This window comes from Onychostoma macrolepis, chromosome 15 (genome assembly GCF_012432095.1).
Source record: "Onychostoma macrolepis isolate SWU-2019 chromosome 15, ASM1243209v1, whole genome shotgun sequence".
Classification (NCBI taxonomy): Eukaryota; Metazoa; Chordata; class Actinopteri; order Cypriniformes; family Cyprinidae; genus Onychostoma; species Onychostoma macrolepis.
The window spans coordinates 13,242,388-13,260,235 of NC_081169.1; the positions used below are offsets into that span (position 1 = coordinate 13,242,388).

Consider the following 17,848-nt stretch of genomic DNA (forward strand, 5'->3'; position numbering starts at 1 on the left):
TGGCCGTAGATTTGCGGTAACAAAAGCCTCCTCACAGTCTAATAGTCATAATGATTTCAGGACAGTTCAGAATAAATCAAATATTACAATTTATTATTAGTCAGGTAAAGTTATATCATGCCAATTACATAATGAAAAAATTAGAAGCAAATTTAGAAAGGATAAGGCAATTGTGAATCACATTATAACCACGTGACAACCCTGCTCCTGTACATAGAGACTGTGGCTATATGGGAAATAGCCAACTGACCTACGCAGGAGACAAACAAATTTAACATAGTCACGTATGTAACAGTTATCCTAATTTAACACAAGACACACAGTCTAAAATGCATAGCAAAGCATTCTTAAACTTAATCAGCCTATGTGCACATGTAGTAGCACAACCAACTATACAGTGTGCTCTATGGGCACAATGTGTTTAACACAATTACATTTTTATATCATAATACAAGTGACTACTGTGAAATTGAGACCAATTTACCAATCGCACAGAGACCTTTAAAATGATATCAAACATGAAAGGGTTAAGATCATTAATTCTTAAGATATAATAAATTCAGTTTGTAAGTCTGGCAACTTGAGTTCTTGATACTTCTATGTCATGCCCAGGGGGGAAGGAGGGAGCCTAAGGATGGGTCAGGGGACAGATGAGTAAATGGTCTTTCTCCCAGATCTTCCTGTCAGATTAGAACGTTTATTGTTTTATTGCATGTCGTGTATGCTGCGAGAGTTCCTGAGTTTTGGCCTCATAAGGAATTCATTTCATAAAGGAAACAATTTCACTCCTTTCACTTTTATGCTCTATAGATCAGGACCATATGAAAACTGACCAGTGTTTGTTTAACACTGGGGATTTTACACTGTAAACATGTAACCAGCAACATGTGCTTTTCTTTATTAAGTAGTTTATTTAAATTCATTTGGAAAATTGTGTTGGTCTTTAACTACAAAAACTAACCAATTTCAAAAGAAATGGGATATGTAACACATACACAAGTTTTGTTACGGTCTTGCTGGGATCATACCAGCACCCCAAGCTGGTCCCAGCATGCAAAACATACCTTATGCTGGTCCACCAGCACACCTGCTTAACGTACTGGGGACCATCAAACCAGCGACCCGCATCCCATGCTGGGATCCAGCAAACCAGCAACCAGCATCCCATGCTGGTCCCAGCATGCAAAACATACTATATGCTGGTGACCAGCAATGCTGGATTTTTCAGCGGGGCAGTCAAGCATCAGAGCGTTTCCAGAAGCCTGTCTGTACTCGCTGTATTAGCTGTCCAGTCAGAGAAGGCAAGCAGAGATCGTGCCCCTTGTAGATCATGTCAGAGAAAGGGCACATGAATGTTCCAGACCCGTGGTGATTTCCAAATGGCAACCGTGACCTTTAGATGGGGGTAAGATAAACAATTGAAGGAGTAATAGGCTGGGTGTGAAATGAGTGAGTAAACCTGACATTACACACCATCTGCTTTTGGAGCAGATGGCAGCGACGGAGATTCACTAGTAGCACTGTTTTACAAAGGGAAAAAGATACAACATTGTGATCTGGCTGAATCTTGAATGCCTGCCTTTGCTTGTTCTTGATACAACCAGGGAGGATCTTATGTTGGCAAATACACCGTAAAATACACAGTTGGCATATACACAGTTTCACACAGTAAATTTATGGACTTGGATTCATCTGGAGACATCCTGGCATACCGAACGCGCTAAGATTTGGCTGTCTGTGAGGATTTGTACAGGCTCACGAAGACATTTCTTCACAGGAAATTTTTATTGTGAATGCGTATCGCTTGGCATTTGAATCCTGAAAGAGTCGAGACAGCCCTACAACACATAGTCTGGATGGACAGGCCCTATGGAGCAAACGGGACTCTTCCTTGTGGACCAGTTATCTTGTGTGCCAGCCTAGATGTCAGAACCCGAAATCGCCAGGTCAGCCTGCTGCCCTTGCTGCTAAAAATTTTATGGACTCTGTACATTTTGTCAACTTGCAAGATATGACTCCACGGCCCCTCGTTGTTTTTGTTGTTGTTGTTGTTGTTGTTTTACACAATTTCTAACCAGTAAAATATTTTTGAGCTTCTTCTAACAAGAAAAAAAAAAGTAAAAAAAAAAAAGATGAAATTCATTTTAAAATGACTCATAATGTTCTAATCATTTATGCTGTATAATGGAAAAATTGTGTGATATTAAAAATTAAACAAATATATAGATAAATAAATAATGTATTCCATTGTCCTAAAGCCAAAAGCAATGATTAAAATATTATCTGTAAATGAATCTTCTTCTTATCAGTTCACGATAATAATTATTGATTTATTGTCACCAGACACAAGTTTGGAAAATCCCTGTTCAAGACAATTAGCATTAGCTTAGCACAGAAAGCTAATGTACTTTTTTTCTTTTTTTTTTACATAGTTTCTAACCAGTAAAATATTTTTGAGCTTGTTGATTAAAATTCATTATAAAATAGCTCATAATGTTTTCATTTTTAAAGTAATTTCCATGACTTTTTCTAGGTCTAGAAATACCACTTTTAAAACTCATAAGGCTCATATATCCAGGTTTTTCAAGACCATGAGACCCTAGTTAGTTTGAAAAATAAATGAATAAATAAAATAGTAAAATACAAAATAAAATAATATTGATAACAATTTAGATTTTTAGTAGTTTTACCTTATTTCAAATCTTTTTTGTTTTTGTCTTATATTGTCTTATATTTTGAGGCCCCATTGGAAGTTTGCTGAAGCCCCCTAGTGGACCCTGGTCCCTGTCTAGACTCGGTCTAGACCAGGGTTTTTCAAACGTTTGGATGCTAAGGGCCCCCAAATATGATGATCCCGTTGCAAAAGACCCCCATACTATAGTATTCCTATAGCGAGACTCATTTATACTGTATAAGGGGAAAATAGTGTGATATTAAAAATAAATTATTAAATGTTTCCCTGTCCTAAAGCCAAAAGCAATGATTAAAATATTATCTGTAATTTATTTATTTATTTATCTACTGCAATGTGCTTTTGACAGTAAATATCGGTCTTTTCAAAACATGTTTTACACTTTTTTTCCCACCAATGTTTAACATTTAACAATGTTTAACAATGCTGAACATATTACAATGTATGACATGAAACAATTTCTTCTCCTCAAAACTCGGTTCAAAACCCCAGCGAGTTTAAAGGAACTTTTTTTCTGATCTAATATAGATTCTGATCATACAGCGAGGCAGAAAATATATTATATGAAGCTATATGTACACTGTTAAAGGCTACACCTGCTCTAGCATTCTTCTCATGAATACTTTGTTTTTGTAAATGCAACCAAAGATTACTTGAAGAACAAATTCAATATCATGTATGTGGTTTGTTTAATCATGTATGTATTGGTTTCATGTTTCATCTGTCAATATTTCTAGCTCTGGTTGTCTGTATGATCAGAGGGACCACCATTATAATTTTCATCTCACGTCCATTCAAGTGACGGCCATGTCCAACACTCAAGTTTGTGACTGTACGCAGACAGTGACAACAGTTAACCACACGTTGCTCCATCCACTAATGAGATTTCATTAAGGTGAGAACATCGCACTGGCCTCCTGCACACAGGAGCATCTTCCATTCACACTCACACGTCTCGACTGCTCGTGGCTTTGATCAAGCCTCCAGTGTCTTGTGGATGTAATATAGTGGCATACGCAGGCTGTCTCTGTGTTTGAAAGCTTGAGAGGCGAGAGAAGTTTTGAGTGGGTCGGTTTGAGCCGAGATTCCATAGTGTTATTTAGAAATTTAATGAGACTTCTGTTCTGCTTTCCAGACTTGCCCATTGATTCCCTCCTGGTGACTATTCGTCATCTTTTCTATTCCTCTCCTTACATATCAATCCTTTGGAATTCTAACCATTAACCTCTTTTCCAGAAGGGGATTTTCAAGCTCTTGCAGTATTTTTATAATCCATTTGTGTGTTTTTGGAGTATATATTTTCTTTAGAGAACAATCTCATCTTTTAGGAATCTTTTTTTGTATTGAAACACAATCAAGGGTGAAACTAATTGAAATGACATTCCAGTACTGTACTGTATGTATGGATGGATATACTGTATTATTATTATTAGTAGTAGTAGTAGTCATAAATACATACTCAAACATTTGGGATATGTACGATTTTTTTTTCACCCTGATCTCATGACGAAAACTTACATGTGGGAACTTTTTTGCAAGACGAGAAATGGGTAGCGCCATTTATGTTTCGTGACATATTTGATGTGAAATGTCCACTAAGTGGCGCTAAAAGAGAGTTTGTTTTTTCCCCCGGAACAGATGAACACACGTTTGGTATGTTTTATGTGATGTTGGTTTTGTACGTGTCACCGCAGTTCTGATTTGAAATGTCCTTTGAGTGGCGCTATAACTCCTTAGCACTATAATACTTCATGGCATTTTAAAATAACGTACCTTCTGCACTACACCTAAACCTCACAGATAGTATAAACAAAAGCGAATGTGAAGTAAAAACACAATCGCAAGCATGCCGCTTTAGCTTGTTTTTCGATCTCTCATCTTTGAGCTCTTTCATCGTGAGTCATGTTTTTCACAGGATTCGTACCCAAGGATTCCGCTTCTTAGATCCAATTCCGTGCCGGCTGAGCTACTGAGCAAGCTTGTCGTGGTCAGAAAACGAAACATATGTGTACTATGTACGAAAACAATTACAAGTGCTTGCTGTTTTACCACCTCTAGTGTTCATTTCTGTTGGAAACTGCAGTGATATGTACTTATTTGTACGTATTTTGCGTCTTGCAAAAAGTTCCCATAGGTACGTTTTCATCGTGAGATCAAGTTGGATTTTTTAATGTTTTTGAAGCAAGTATCTTATGCTCACTAAGGCTGCATTTATTTTGTATCAAAAATACAATGAAAAGTAATATTTAGAAATAATAGTGCAATTTAAAATAAAATAAAATAACAGATTTTAATGTCAATTCGATTTTTTTTCTTAGAATAATACATTTTAGTAACATTTTAGCATTTTTTTATTCTTAACATATGTTTTAACTTCGTTTTTTTATGTTTATGAATTGACCCCATTTACTTGCATTGTAAGTATTTCACTGTTAACTAACTTTTTTTTTTTTTTAAAGAAAATAAGAGAAAAGTGGAAATTCTATTTTGTTGTAGTCAACATGTAAGCCATATGCTACTGAACTTCACTCTAAATATTCTTTTAAATATCGTGCTCTGCTATAGTCAGTTATCAATCATTTTAATTCAGAATGAAGACCTCAGGATGTCAAATCCAAACTACGGACTGATGAAGCTGACGTCAAAATGAGATTTCCAGAGCAGAACCTTTGCTTTAAAGCAATCCAATCTGAAGTAATTACTCACAGGCCGGTGTGATCCCAGCATGAGCCGGGCTCAAGGCATTAGTCTCTGCTATGTTCACCTTGTTAATTTCACCTTCTCATGACAATCTAATACAGCTGAATTGGACTCTGAATTAATAAAGGCTCAATAAAGGTTAGATCAACAGAAGGAGACAAGCCCACAATGAAACCTTCACAAATGTAGCAGTGGCTTTGTGGTACTTCTAGGTCTTTTAATGAACATGGGCGAGGGTTTGCTTAGGTGTTGGAAAAAGTCAAAAGAGCCTAGGGACAAGCATCATTATACAGCACGAATTTGCTTTCCTTTATTAGTACAAGGACTGCATTAATAGGACTAGAACTTGAGAATATAAGGATTTGATATCCCTCCCATGCTCTCAAATATGTAATAATTGGTGTGATCAGTGACCTTGCTAAAATCATGCCTTGAATCTCATTTCATTGGACAGACATTCAAGTCTTCATTCAACTAAACGTTGGATTTAAATTGACCAGGTGCAAATGTCTCTTTAAGTAGTCTTCATCTAAGATGGGTTTTGTCAATGATTGATGTGGATAGAGTTCAGGGTGACTAATATCTGACATAATACCAATGTTCAGTACATAAATTATATCATTCAACTTAATAAAATAAGGTGCAATGGTCACACTCTAGTAGAAGTAAAAATCTCATTTATTTTCTCCATGGAGAAATTATATCATATAAACCGTTCCAGAGAGACGAACTCTGAACTAGTATAGTATGTGTTTTGTATAAGACACGAGTCAATGTGATTTCAACCTCTTTTCATACAGTATGTCATAACTTTAGGGTCAGTAAGATGCTCAGTTGATTTGACTTTCACTTTAAATTGATCAAAAGTGACAGTAAAGACATTTATATTAATCCAAAAGATTTCTGTTTCAAATAAAATATGTTCTTTTGAACTTTCTATCCATTTAAAGAATCAAAAAAAAAAAAATAAATGTATCATGGTTTCCATAAGCAGTATGATTTTTTCAACATTGATAATAATAAGAATATTTCTTGAGCAGAAAATGAACCTATTAGAATTATTTCTGAATGATCATGTGACACTGAAGACTGGAGTTACGATGCTAAAAAACAGCTTTACATCACATGAATGAATTACATTTTTAAATGTATTTAAATAAAATGTATTTTCCTTTTATAAATTGGCTGTTAAAAAATGAGCTGTCACTATGAGCACTATTGCTGCAATTAAATGGAGACAAAATCTACACAAAATTGACTCCAAAATCATTTTATTTTGAAAATAAAAATACCCTCTTAAGTCTTTTGTAATCATCAAAATGCATTTGCAACACCATGTATTGGACAATGAATCTGCTATCAGTTTATCATTTATTTTCAGCACTCTCTCAATCATGATCCACCAAGCCAGACATGAACAATATCATCTCCATCACACAATTTTATGTTTCTGTATAATACCAGCCATGTCGTCATGAAGCGCTCTTTTGTATCTGATTGCTTTACTCTTCAAGGCTTCAGTCAGAATGTATAGCCATTTAGCGTTAATGGACACTTTTAAACTGCACCCAGCATCTCGCAACCGCTGATCTCTCTGATTAGATGGATTGGCAGCCGTGGCCCCTTTGCCTGTGTCTGAACTCTGGGTGTTGTGCTGCATTCAGTTGTTGGTGCTCGGTGTTGCACAATGCCCATTTAGAATTCTCATTGATCTCCATCTCCATCCACTGTCAAGGTTCCTGCCCTCTGTCAGATTCATTGTTGTATTGTGCTGCAGTCAGTGATTGCATTTGGCCGTTCCCGAGCATGGCTATCACTTTCTTAACCCACGTAGCTTCTGCTTGATGGCTCTGTTAACTTACCTGTAAATTGAAAAAAGATTAAGTGCAGAAGCAAATTCACAGGACACACTGTGAACACGTCCTTGTTCTGTGAGAACCGAAGGAGGTGCATATTAATTAGAGCTGGGTATTCGGGATGGCTTTTGTACTTGTGTACTCTAACTTTTAGTAAGCAAGTAATCCATTACTGGAAAAACTGTATTTGGTTTAAAAATTCTGAAAGTATAACATTCAGTTCTAGTGTTTGATGCCACACTGGTTTATGCTGTGTTGCAGCAAAGTGAATAGTGATATACATACAGTATATATATATATATATATATATATATATATATATATATATATATATATATATATATTAATATTTATTTTGGCATGGTAATATTTATTTAATACGGTAATTATTTAAATGTCTCTGTATATGTATTTTTCATTCAATGATGGATTCATCAGACAGATTCGAAGACCGAGTTTGCCATTTTTAATAACATAAAATAACAATACAGGACATTTTTTCGGTGAATCATTTGTTTCGTTAATTCATTAAAAGTATTGCTCATGAAAGTAATTTGTTCATTAGGTAAAATTCTTTATTTATACTTTTTATTTATTGTAAAATCAACATTCAAAAAATAGAAAGAAACAAAGAAGAAAAGAGAGAAGAAAAAAGCTTCAAAATAGCTTTTTGTCTTATCAAATTCAATTCAGACTACAAAATATTGAAACTGTTGTTTTATTACCAAATTTTACTTTACAAAATCACCCTTTTAAAGGTTTCAGAATAATAAAACACCTTGTTTTTTTTTTCATAAAGATGACTTTTTTTTTTTTTCATTTAATTCAATGAGGGATTCATCACATTGATTTGAACCTGGTAACCTTTTTTTTTTTTTTTTAATTATTAATATATAATTTTATTAATTTAATTTGTTAATTGCTGTTTTATTTTTTTTATTTTTAATGATTCATTAAAAGAATTGTCTTATACAGGTAATTTATTTGTGGATCAAACAAATAAATAAAATAAATTAAAAAAATATATTTATTTGTTTCTGTGTTACAATAAATGTAAATCTACCCGTGTTACTTTTCATCAGCAATCATTTTGCCTGATGTTACGTAAATGAGAAGAAAAAAAGTAGGAGATAAAAAAGAGAGACAAAAATCTTTCTTTGAAAAATGGCTTATCTCATCACATTTAATAAAATTTTTGTTTTAATTCAAATTATGTTGTTTCATTCCCAAACTTTAAGCCTCATTACCTTTTAATTGTTTCAGAATAATTTAAAGATCCATTTCTTTTTTTAAAGCAAATGAATAAACAGTGTACTGTAATTATTATAAAAATGTAATAATAATAATAAGAATAAAGAAAAACAAGCTGAATATTTTTTAGCACTTTGCAGGTTCACATTCACACAAACATCATCTTTGCGAGCATTATTTGAGTATTGTTATAGTCGTTTAGTACTCTGCTTGGTGGACTTGTTTTGTAAGCTGTTTGTGTGTTCTCAGGAACTGGTCATCAACCATATTCCACCCATAATATCAGCAGGCACATATGATTTACTCCAATGAATGTTCCTCTGCTCTTGGAGTGTAAAGTTTGCAGGGCTGTGAGAAGTTTGCTTATTTCAGGCTCTGCTTCCGTCCCAGGAGGTCCACCATTGGCTGATTGTAGTCTGCTAACTCTCAGCATGTTATGATGGATGATGGTATTGTTATTCAGCATTTCTCCTGCATGCTTTTCTGCCAAAAGCCCGTCTCCTCAGATGCCCATTGTTCTCCATCCGCAGCAAGAGTCACCTCTACGCCATGGAAATAAATGAGAGATAACAAAATTAAGACATTAATTACAGAGTTTATCTCTGGCAAAACTGCGCCAATAGATGACTTAAGCGAGCATCCATCATGGGTGTGGTTTCTGTGTGTTGCCAGGTCAGCAGACAGGGGTCAACATGAGAGATGAATTATGCATCACTGCTTACTTTATACCACTATAAACTGGCCCAGAATGATAGACGGCCATGTGCTCTTGTCTTTTCATTCCCTGACTTTGCTCAGGAGACTGATGTTCCTTTTTCCTGAGCTAATTTCACCTGTTTTTCATCTGCAATGTCCCTCTTTATTCTTGCTGAGCATAACCTATTTCCCCTACAGTGCACCTGTGCAGTGAATGTCAAATAAATATATATATATATATATATATATATATATATATATATAAGTGCACAGTGTCCATAGGTATTGTGCAGGTTAATATATTGGTCATATTTTTTAAGCACATTTTACCAATTCCACACCACATCAATCTTAATAACTGCTATTAATTTTAGATTTAATATTTTATAAGTAATATATAATTATTAACATGGGCTGGAAGTGAAAAATGCCTTATACTCAGGTGTGCATAATTATTAAGCAGGCTTTCTTTTTGTCACACCCCTTTGAACTGTTTTGTTGTGTTTTCATCCCTCTGTGTGACCCAGTTTTCCCTCATGTTTGATTGTGTCATTTAGTTCAGTATATATAGTTGTGTTCAGTCCTGTGTTCCCTCGTCTGGTCTGCTTAGCCTTAGTCCCTACGTGTGCATCCTGCCTGTCCGTCCTGTGTTTGCCCTATTGTGGATTATTAAAGACTATTTGCATTGTTCATCGTCTTCTTCGTGCGTTTCATTCACCGTAGCTGTGACACTTTTACAGGTAAAATGTGCCAAAAAATAAAGATTAAAGTCACACTGAAAAGTCACAAATTATTAAATGTCCATGAGAATTATTAAAAACTAATGCATTACAGAAATTGCTAAATTAAATAATGACCAGTGGACATTTTAAGGCTCAAAAACAAAAAAAACACACACATTGTCTAATGCGCTTCATAATGCAATGATTTGAATACAGCTTTTCTATTATGTTGCATGATAGTATTTTTGAAAACATTGTCATCCATCTAGTCAGTTCATGTGGTTTCACCAACATGCATAAAAATATCAAATAATTGTTTTTGTTTTTTTTATGATTAAGGCAAGGTTAGTTCAGGTTGTAAAATGTTATATTTATGTGAATAATTATAAAATAATGTCTAAATGTTAAAATAATTGATAATTAATAATTATTGATATCATATTAGGAGTAATTAATATATAAATATATATATATTTTTATTTATTTTTAATAGTTATACAATAGCATTTTAGAGTCATTCAACTTTTGTTGAAGAGTTTTTGAAAGTTCATGTTTTTCCTTTATTTTATCTTAAACACACATAATAATAATTTATATTATTTTGTTTTAATTGTAATATTAAATTCTAATCAAAACTATATTATAGATTTTTCTAGTCTGCAGTGAAACAGTTTTGTTCAATTATTACAAATATTTAAAAATATTGTCATATAAAATCATGTCAAAAGGTAGAAAAACTGACCTTCTTAATGACAAGATAAGATTAGTTCATTTTGTAAAATGTCATTGGGTCTGACACCCCAAAAACATATTTAATATTGATAAAATAATAGTTTTTATTTTTTAACCACTTATTTTAATTAAAAATAATATAGTACATTATTTAATAATTATAATAAGAATAAGAATATTTTTATTAATATTTGAAAAAAAGGTCAAAAATATTTGTGAAAAAAAGAGAAGAAAATTCTGCTGTATTCAAGGTATCTTACCTTTTAATTGATTACACTTTTTAATATATTTTCATTAGTTGCACCACATGACACCACAGTTACACCACACTTAAGTCCTTAAAGTTAAACTTTTGCAGGCAATGTCCCAAAAGGTTTTGAAAGTTCATGAATACTCTTCCAGTAGCTCTTTGTCATTGACCTTTGAGCATCCCAACCAGCTCAATGGTGTGAGAGTGAGGCGGAACTGAACCACCAATGACAGATGGGTGAAACCAGTTTGACAGGGGTTGTCAGGCCCAAACAGAATGTGGCTGTTTGCAGTAGGAATTTCCATCCATCTGCATTTGAGAGGTAACACAAGTCATGTTTAATATAAGTTAGCATTATCAGCACAGAATACCACTTATTTTTTGTTTAAGATAAGGATGTGTCATGACTGTTCATCTTGTGCAAGTAATCGTGTGGGAGGCATTATGTTTATATTAAAATCCGCCCTCTATAGCAGAAAGTAAAAAAGTCATAAGACTGCCACAGTGGAGTAGAAGGATTTAATCAAATTTCATCAAGAATCATTAGCGCTAATGTATTTATGGAACATTTACAGGGGGAAAAAACACACGGCTAAATGTGATAATTGTATGCCAAATGTGTATCATGTCAACACAAATATGCACATATCTGTTTGGATAATGACCTACGAATACTCGGAGGAATCTCTTGGAGATGCAAAGTGGGATGTTTTCTTGTTTTATGCAAAACGCTTTCTTCTTCCATGTCATCTGAAAATACAGACCGCAGACTCAGTCGCCTGGCCAATTATATAACGTGCTTCCTCGGTTTAAACGGCAGAAAAGAAATCTCAGAGGTAGTTAGACATAATGATGAGTGGTAAGTAGGTCTTTCTTGCCACCGTATCGCTGGCATTTGAAAGGCTGGCAGAGCAGACTGCAGGTACAGTGGAAGTCTGATCACAGGCAGGTGGCTAATGAAGAGCTGCCGGGAGACAGACACACAGGCCTGCATGGGTGCGCCGAGTGCGCTGTGACGGCTACAGTGCTGCTTTCATCAGTCACACAAACCTGCGAGAATGCCATTGCGCTTAGTGGGATCCCTCCTCCTAGACTGGCGCTGTCTTGTTTTTCCACTCCAAAGGAGGTGTAATCAGAGTAAACATTTTAATTTTGCAAAGGAAATGAGAATCATTGTAGTTTAGCACTGGCGATTGCTGGAAGACTGTACAGGAAGAACTGCTTTCTTTTTTTTTGACTCACTTTCATCTTTTGTTTAATAATCAGTGTGCTGCTCACTGCCTGTGGTGGTGGAGCTTTTCACGTATCGGTGGTATTTTTATTATTATTTAGATGTCTGCAATGTTGCTCCTAAAAGTTGTTTTTTTAAAACTACTACTAAACAATTGAATTGTTTAGCTCACCCAAAAATGAAAATTCTGTCATTAATTACTCACCTTCATGTCGTCCCAAACCCGTAAGACCTTCATTCATCTTCAGAACACAAATTAAGATATTTTTGATGAAATTCGAGAGCTTTTTGACCCTGCATAGACGCAACTGACACGTTCAAGGCCCAGAAAGGTAGTAAAGACATTGTTAAAATAGTCCATGTGACATCAGTGGTTCAACCGTAAAGTTATGAAGCTTTATGAAACAAAAATAATGACTTTATTCAACAATTTCTCCTCTCCCATGTCAGTCTTCGATGTACGTTCATAATATTACGGTTCAACCACTGATGTCACATGGACTATTTTAACAATGTTCTTACTACCGTTCTGGGCTTTGAACGTGTCAGTTGCATAGCTGTCTATGCAGGGTTAGAAAGCTCTCAGATTTCATCAAAAATATCTTCATTTGTGTTCTGAAGATGAACAAAGGTCTTACAGGTTTTGAACGACATGAGTGTGATTAATTAATGACAGAATTTTCATTTTTGGGTGAATTATCCCTTTAAGCTCAGAACTGTATTTATAAAATTTACAATTGCATTGGTCTGGACGTATCAGACCTCCACACTGCAGGGGGCGATAGAGTTACCTTAAAAAGACCACTGGTGGTATACAAATACAACTGTAGATGTATAGGTAGATTCCACATTTGACAGCTCCAGACATGTCAACGCGTCCGCCATCTTGAAATGCTCAACATGTTGTCACTCATGGTAAAAATTAATACATTTTCCAAGATGCAACAATATCGCACAGCCTCTGGTTGTAAAAACTGCAGAGATTCAAATTTCGCAAAGAAGTGGTATAAACTTTCACATGTGAGAATGTATTGGGTTGTATTTTCATACATTTATATATACTGTATGTAGTACCTCAATATTACAGGTTTTTAAACCATGATAACTTTTTAATGTCATGTTAGCTAATGTCTTGTGATATGTTAGTTTAGCAAAATCATCTACTGAATTCTGTTGCAAATGTAGTTATTCATACATGCATATAACTATGGTTGCAGATGCAGAGTCATCTCGCTCTTGAGTTTTCATGGTGGCCCATAGAAACAGCAACTAATGAGGCATCAATGAACAGTATGTATATCAGTGGGTATACTTCAGTTTGCGAATGACTGAGCTAAACTAAGATTGAAATAAACAAGAAAATATTTATTGTGTGAAAATGATTTGTATAAATGTTTCAATTTGTAACCGAATTCAACTGCTAACAATTAACAATTGTTGTTGCTAGTAAAGTTTTTTTCTTCTTTTCTTTCCCCTCCAAAAAGTTGGTGCACTTGTTCACCAAGGAGACAACAGTGTCAGAGAAGAGTTTGGTATTTTATCTTTAAGTTTTGCACTATTCCCATCAAATTTCCATCATTTCTGCAATTTCCCTAATGATGTAGCCTATTATATTTAACAGCATTCTGTGGTAGAAATGATGGTGGTGGAGATGACATTTTTAACATTTTTGGAATTTGAAAACTCCTCTGCTTTGCTGAGGATAATTTTATGTGTGCATGCTAAATACACAAAATTAGATAATATTTTCACATTTTTTAAGTGTGTATGCTAATAGATAATATTCTCACACCTTTTGAGTAATTAAGTAAAATTACAGCTTGACTGGAAACTTATACAAAAAAACAAAAATAATTCTATTTAAAAGTGATGTTCATCCATCACGTCTCATAATTCCTCTCAAACTCTTCACTAACAGTGTTTGCACACATGCATAACCATTGTATAACCACAATTTTACTACAAAAACCATGGTTAAACTATGGTTAGTGTAGCAAAACCATGGTTAATTTGTGGTTACTATAGTAACTATGGTTTTTTGGTTTTATTTGAAGTAAAACAATGGTTAATTTTCGTATAGGAACTGATGCCACATCTGCAAGCCTTAGTGATTTTGCTCTAAAAAAGAAACGTTTTGTTCTCTCTTTGTTTAGCTCAGTCATTCTCAAACTGAAGTACAGTATGTATTCCACCACTGGTCTTTTGAGGGTAACTCTATCGCCCCCTGCAGTAAAGAGGTTTGTTATGTCCTCCATACCAATGCAATCAAAAAATTTTTTTTAAAAGTAATTTAGTTGTGTAGGAGTCGTTTTTGAGAAGTTTTTTAGAAGCAACATTACAAACAACAAAATAATGATAATAAAATATTAATAAATCAAAGTGAAAAAAAATTGCCATTGATTAGTAAAAAGCTCCTTCCACCTCTGGTAATAATCAGCACACTGATGTTCAACAGCTTGCCATCAGGATTTTTTTGACAAAACGGGAAATCTCTTTGTTGGAGAGCAGATTTGCACAGGATTGCAGGCAATTGTGATTATTGGGAAAGGCTTGATTTGTTGGCACAGATGGATTCAGAAGCTCTGGTTTCCTGTCAGCAGCTGTATGTCGGCGCAGTAATGACAGACTCCAGAATGTTCCACATCAGTCTTGGGTGGCAGCAGGTAAATAATTAATGAATGCACATTATGCCCATATTCATATTAAACTACGCTAATGTACAGTGGAATATCGTCGAATATGTCTGTGTGGCATTCTTGATGGCTTGTCAGGTCAAAAGTGGACGTCTGTGATGGACGGGATTGTGTGTAAACCATCTCACACAAACTCTTGGCTGAACGGGTGATTCTTCAGGCAGATGAGAAAGCGTCCATGGGTAGCTATTGGTCTTCCGTGACATTACCACATTGGAAACGACACGGTATGTTTGGCCGCACAGGTCATTGGGCCCATTGATCACGCCTGGCGCTTGAAGGACGTAGTGCCACTTTTCCAAGGTGCGCTTGATAACTTTCAGCTGGGACGGGATGCATCGAGCGGCTAACGTCGCGCTTTTTTAGCTGGGGTGCTGATATGTCAGGAAACCGACTGGATTGACAGGTCAATCTAGGAAGAGTCTGTTCACAAGCGCTCGCTCTACATTTTTTATGGCGGCAGCTCAGCGGATAACGAACGAGTTATGGGCATCAGGGGGGAACGCATGTCGACTCCAACAATGGATCAAAACACAAACTGTATCTTCACCCAGCCATCAATGAATGTCCAAAACACACTGTTTAGCAAGATGCAGTATGCCAACTAGCCGCTCAGAGATGCTCCTCTAGCGCTGGCTGCCATTTGACCTTGATGTGTAGATGGTTTTCTCAGAACTCTGCCGGTAAATCTCAGTTTTCTACATGAACGGCTGCCTTATCAGAATCTTTCACGCCACGATCTGCTGATTCAACTTCAGGGGCTCTTCATTGGTCAGATGCACATGGTCGTCAAAAACCTGTGACAGATTTGATAAGGTGGTGAGAATTAAAGTTGATACAGTTGATTTCTCATATGGAGCACATTAAAGGCATATTCAAGGTTCAGTTCAGGTTAAACTCAATCCACAGCATTTGTGGTGTAATGCTTTATCAACTGGTCAGTCATTTTCTTTCTTTCTTTCTTTCTTTTCATTCTTGGCAGAAATAATCAGTGTTATTGTTAACTAAAATAATTTAAGATGAAATAAAATAAAATATCAGTTAGATTTTTAAAAAATGAAATATTACCTCGGCAGCCAACTTAAATAAAATAATTACTAAATAATTACTTTAGAATTTATATTTAAAAAACAAAACAAAAAAAACTAAAAATGCAATAAAATAAAAATAAAGATAAATAGAAATCTAATATATATATATATATATATATATATATATATATATATAAAGCACATTATAAAAATTAAAATGGAAACTGAAAATAGAAAAATTAAAGCTAATTTAAAATATTAATAAATACTACAAAAGTGTATAAATAATACTAAAATAACACTTGGTGAGGCACTTACTATCAAAGTAATTGGAGACCATTTTTGAAAGATTTAAATGGAGAAATGTAAAGCTGATAATTGAAGCTAATTGTTCTTTTAAAATTATTTGATATTAGTTGATCTATAAAGCTGTTTAAATCATTATTTTACAGTGTTTTAACATTGTTGTGGCAATGAAAATGTAAAAAAAAATGATATTACTGAGCACAGAAAAGTTTAGTAAGCAATTGTGTAACATGCATATTGTTTATATTTGTGTCTGTATCTTTTTAATTCTCCCCATTCACATCCATTGTAAGTGCCTCACTGTAACAGTTTTTTTTTTTTAAGAAACAAAGGAAAATATGGTAATCAACATTATAGCATAAACACTATCAGTTGAGCTTAACTTGTACTGAAACTGAACTGAGTATTCCTTTAAGATACTTTCCTTGTGTTTTTATTCTTTACAAAGAGCATTAGCCTCAAGCATGGTTACTCTGCTGACAGGAATTTTCAGCAACCGTACCAGAACCGCACCAGAGTGATTTTAACAATGCATCACGCAGGTTGAATTTCAACTAGATTTTAGTTTGAAATAAAAATGTGGCAAGGAACTTTGGAACTTTTGTTTTCAATGGCATCGTATTTATTAGGACACGTTGGTGATCCAAGGCCGAGATCTTGCCCTGGGCACAGAGCTTTGTTTGTGGAGAGTCTTCATTGCATGTCATTTAACTTATCAAAGCTGTAATTCTGGATCGTTGCCGGAAGACATTTGAATCTGTGTGGCCAAAGGTCAGGGACCTTCCTTAAGGGAAGAATTTGCAGGTTTATGCAGTGGATGCAGTTATGAAAATGCCTTCCTGGTGGCATGCCTGAGGGACTGTCTCTGTGCTTTTTTGAAATGCAAATATGTATAAAAGGAAATTGGCAAATGTGCCGTAAAACACTCAGTTATCAGTCTCTGAAAAAACATGTCTATGCATCATGTTTACTTTCCATTTGTAGTGCATTTATCATCTGCAATGTTGTAGGTGAATCTATCAAACTGTGTTCTTGTGGAATCACAACATTTCGGAGAAAACTTCTTCAAACGCATCCAATCTGTGATTGAATTTTTGAATTACCTCGGACTTGGTTTGGAGTAGAATAGTCCTACCTGACCCAGGGAAACTTCAAGAAATAGTTCACCCAAAAATGTCAAATTGCTGAAAACTTATTCACCCTGAGGCCATCCAAGATATATAGATGAGTTTGTTTCTTCATCTATACAAATTTTATGAAATTTAGCATTACATCAGTTGCTCACCAGTGGATCCTAGAGTTCAAACCACTGATAAAAACATTACAATAATCCACAAGTAATCCACTCAACTTTATAGTAGGGCCTCACATTCTGTTGATTTAATAATTTTATCTGAGAATTGACTTCTTGATGCAACATCATCAAAAGTATCAGATTGAGCTGCCCATTTCTTCCATTTTCTCCTCTCAACTGTCTGAGAAACCAAAGAACAGCTTTGCATTAACAGGAAAAATGTCTGATAGCCTCAAGTGCCATCATATCTTGCTAACAGGTTGAAATCGTAGATGATTGCATGAAACTCTGGACGTGATCTTTATCAAACTCTCTCCCATCTCAAACTTCCTCTCATAGCTTCAATTGCAACCTGCCAGTGAAAACGAAGTCTCTATCTAGAAAGGCATGCTCT

At 34.9% G+C, this 17,848-nt stretch overlaps 1 protein-coding gene across 5 annotated transcripts in view; it reads left to right on the top strand.

Annotated features, from left to right (window-relative positions):
• The window catches only part of cadm1b (cell adhesion molecule 1b), a 182,842-nt gene that overhangs the window by 67,331 nt on the left and 97,663 nt on the right, over window positions 1-17,848 (top strand). The window contains exons 1-2 of one of the 5 annotated variants that reach the window (XM_058745270.1): window positions 13,000-13,045; window positions 13,348-13,420. The exons of the other annotated variants lie outside the window; for them this stretch is intronic. Of the exons in view, the coding sequence (XP_058601253.1) occupies window positions 13,022-13,045; window positions 13,348-13,420 (97 nt within the window). The 5' untranslated portion in view covers window positions 13,000-13,021. Of the gene's footprint in view, window positions 1-12,999; window positions 13,046-13,347; window positions 13,421-17,848 lie in introns of those variants that run through there. 5 annotated transcript variants of the gene reach the window in all.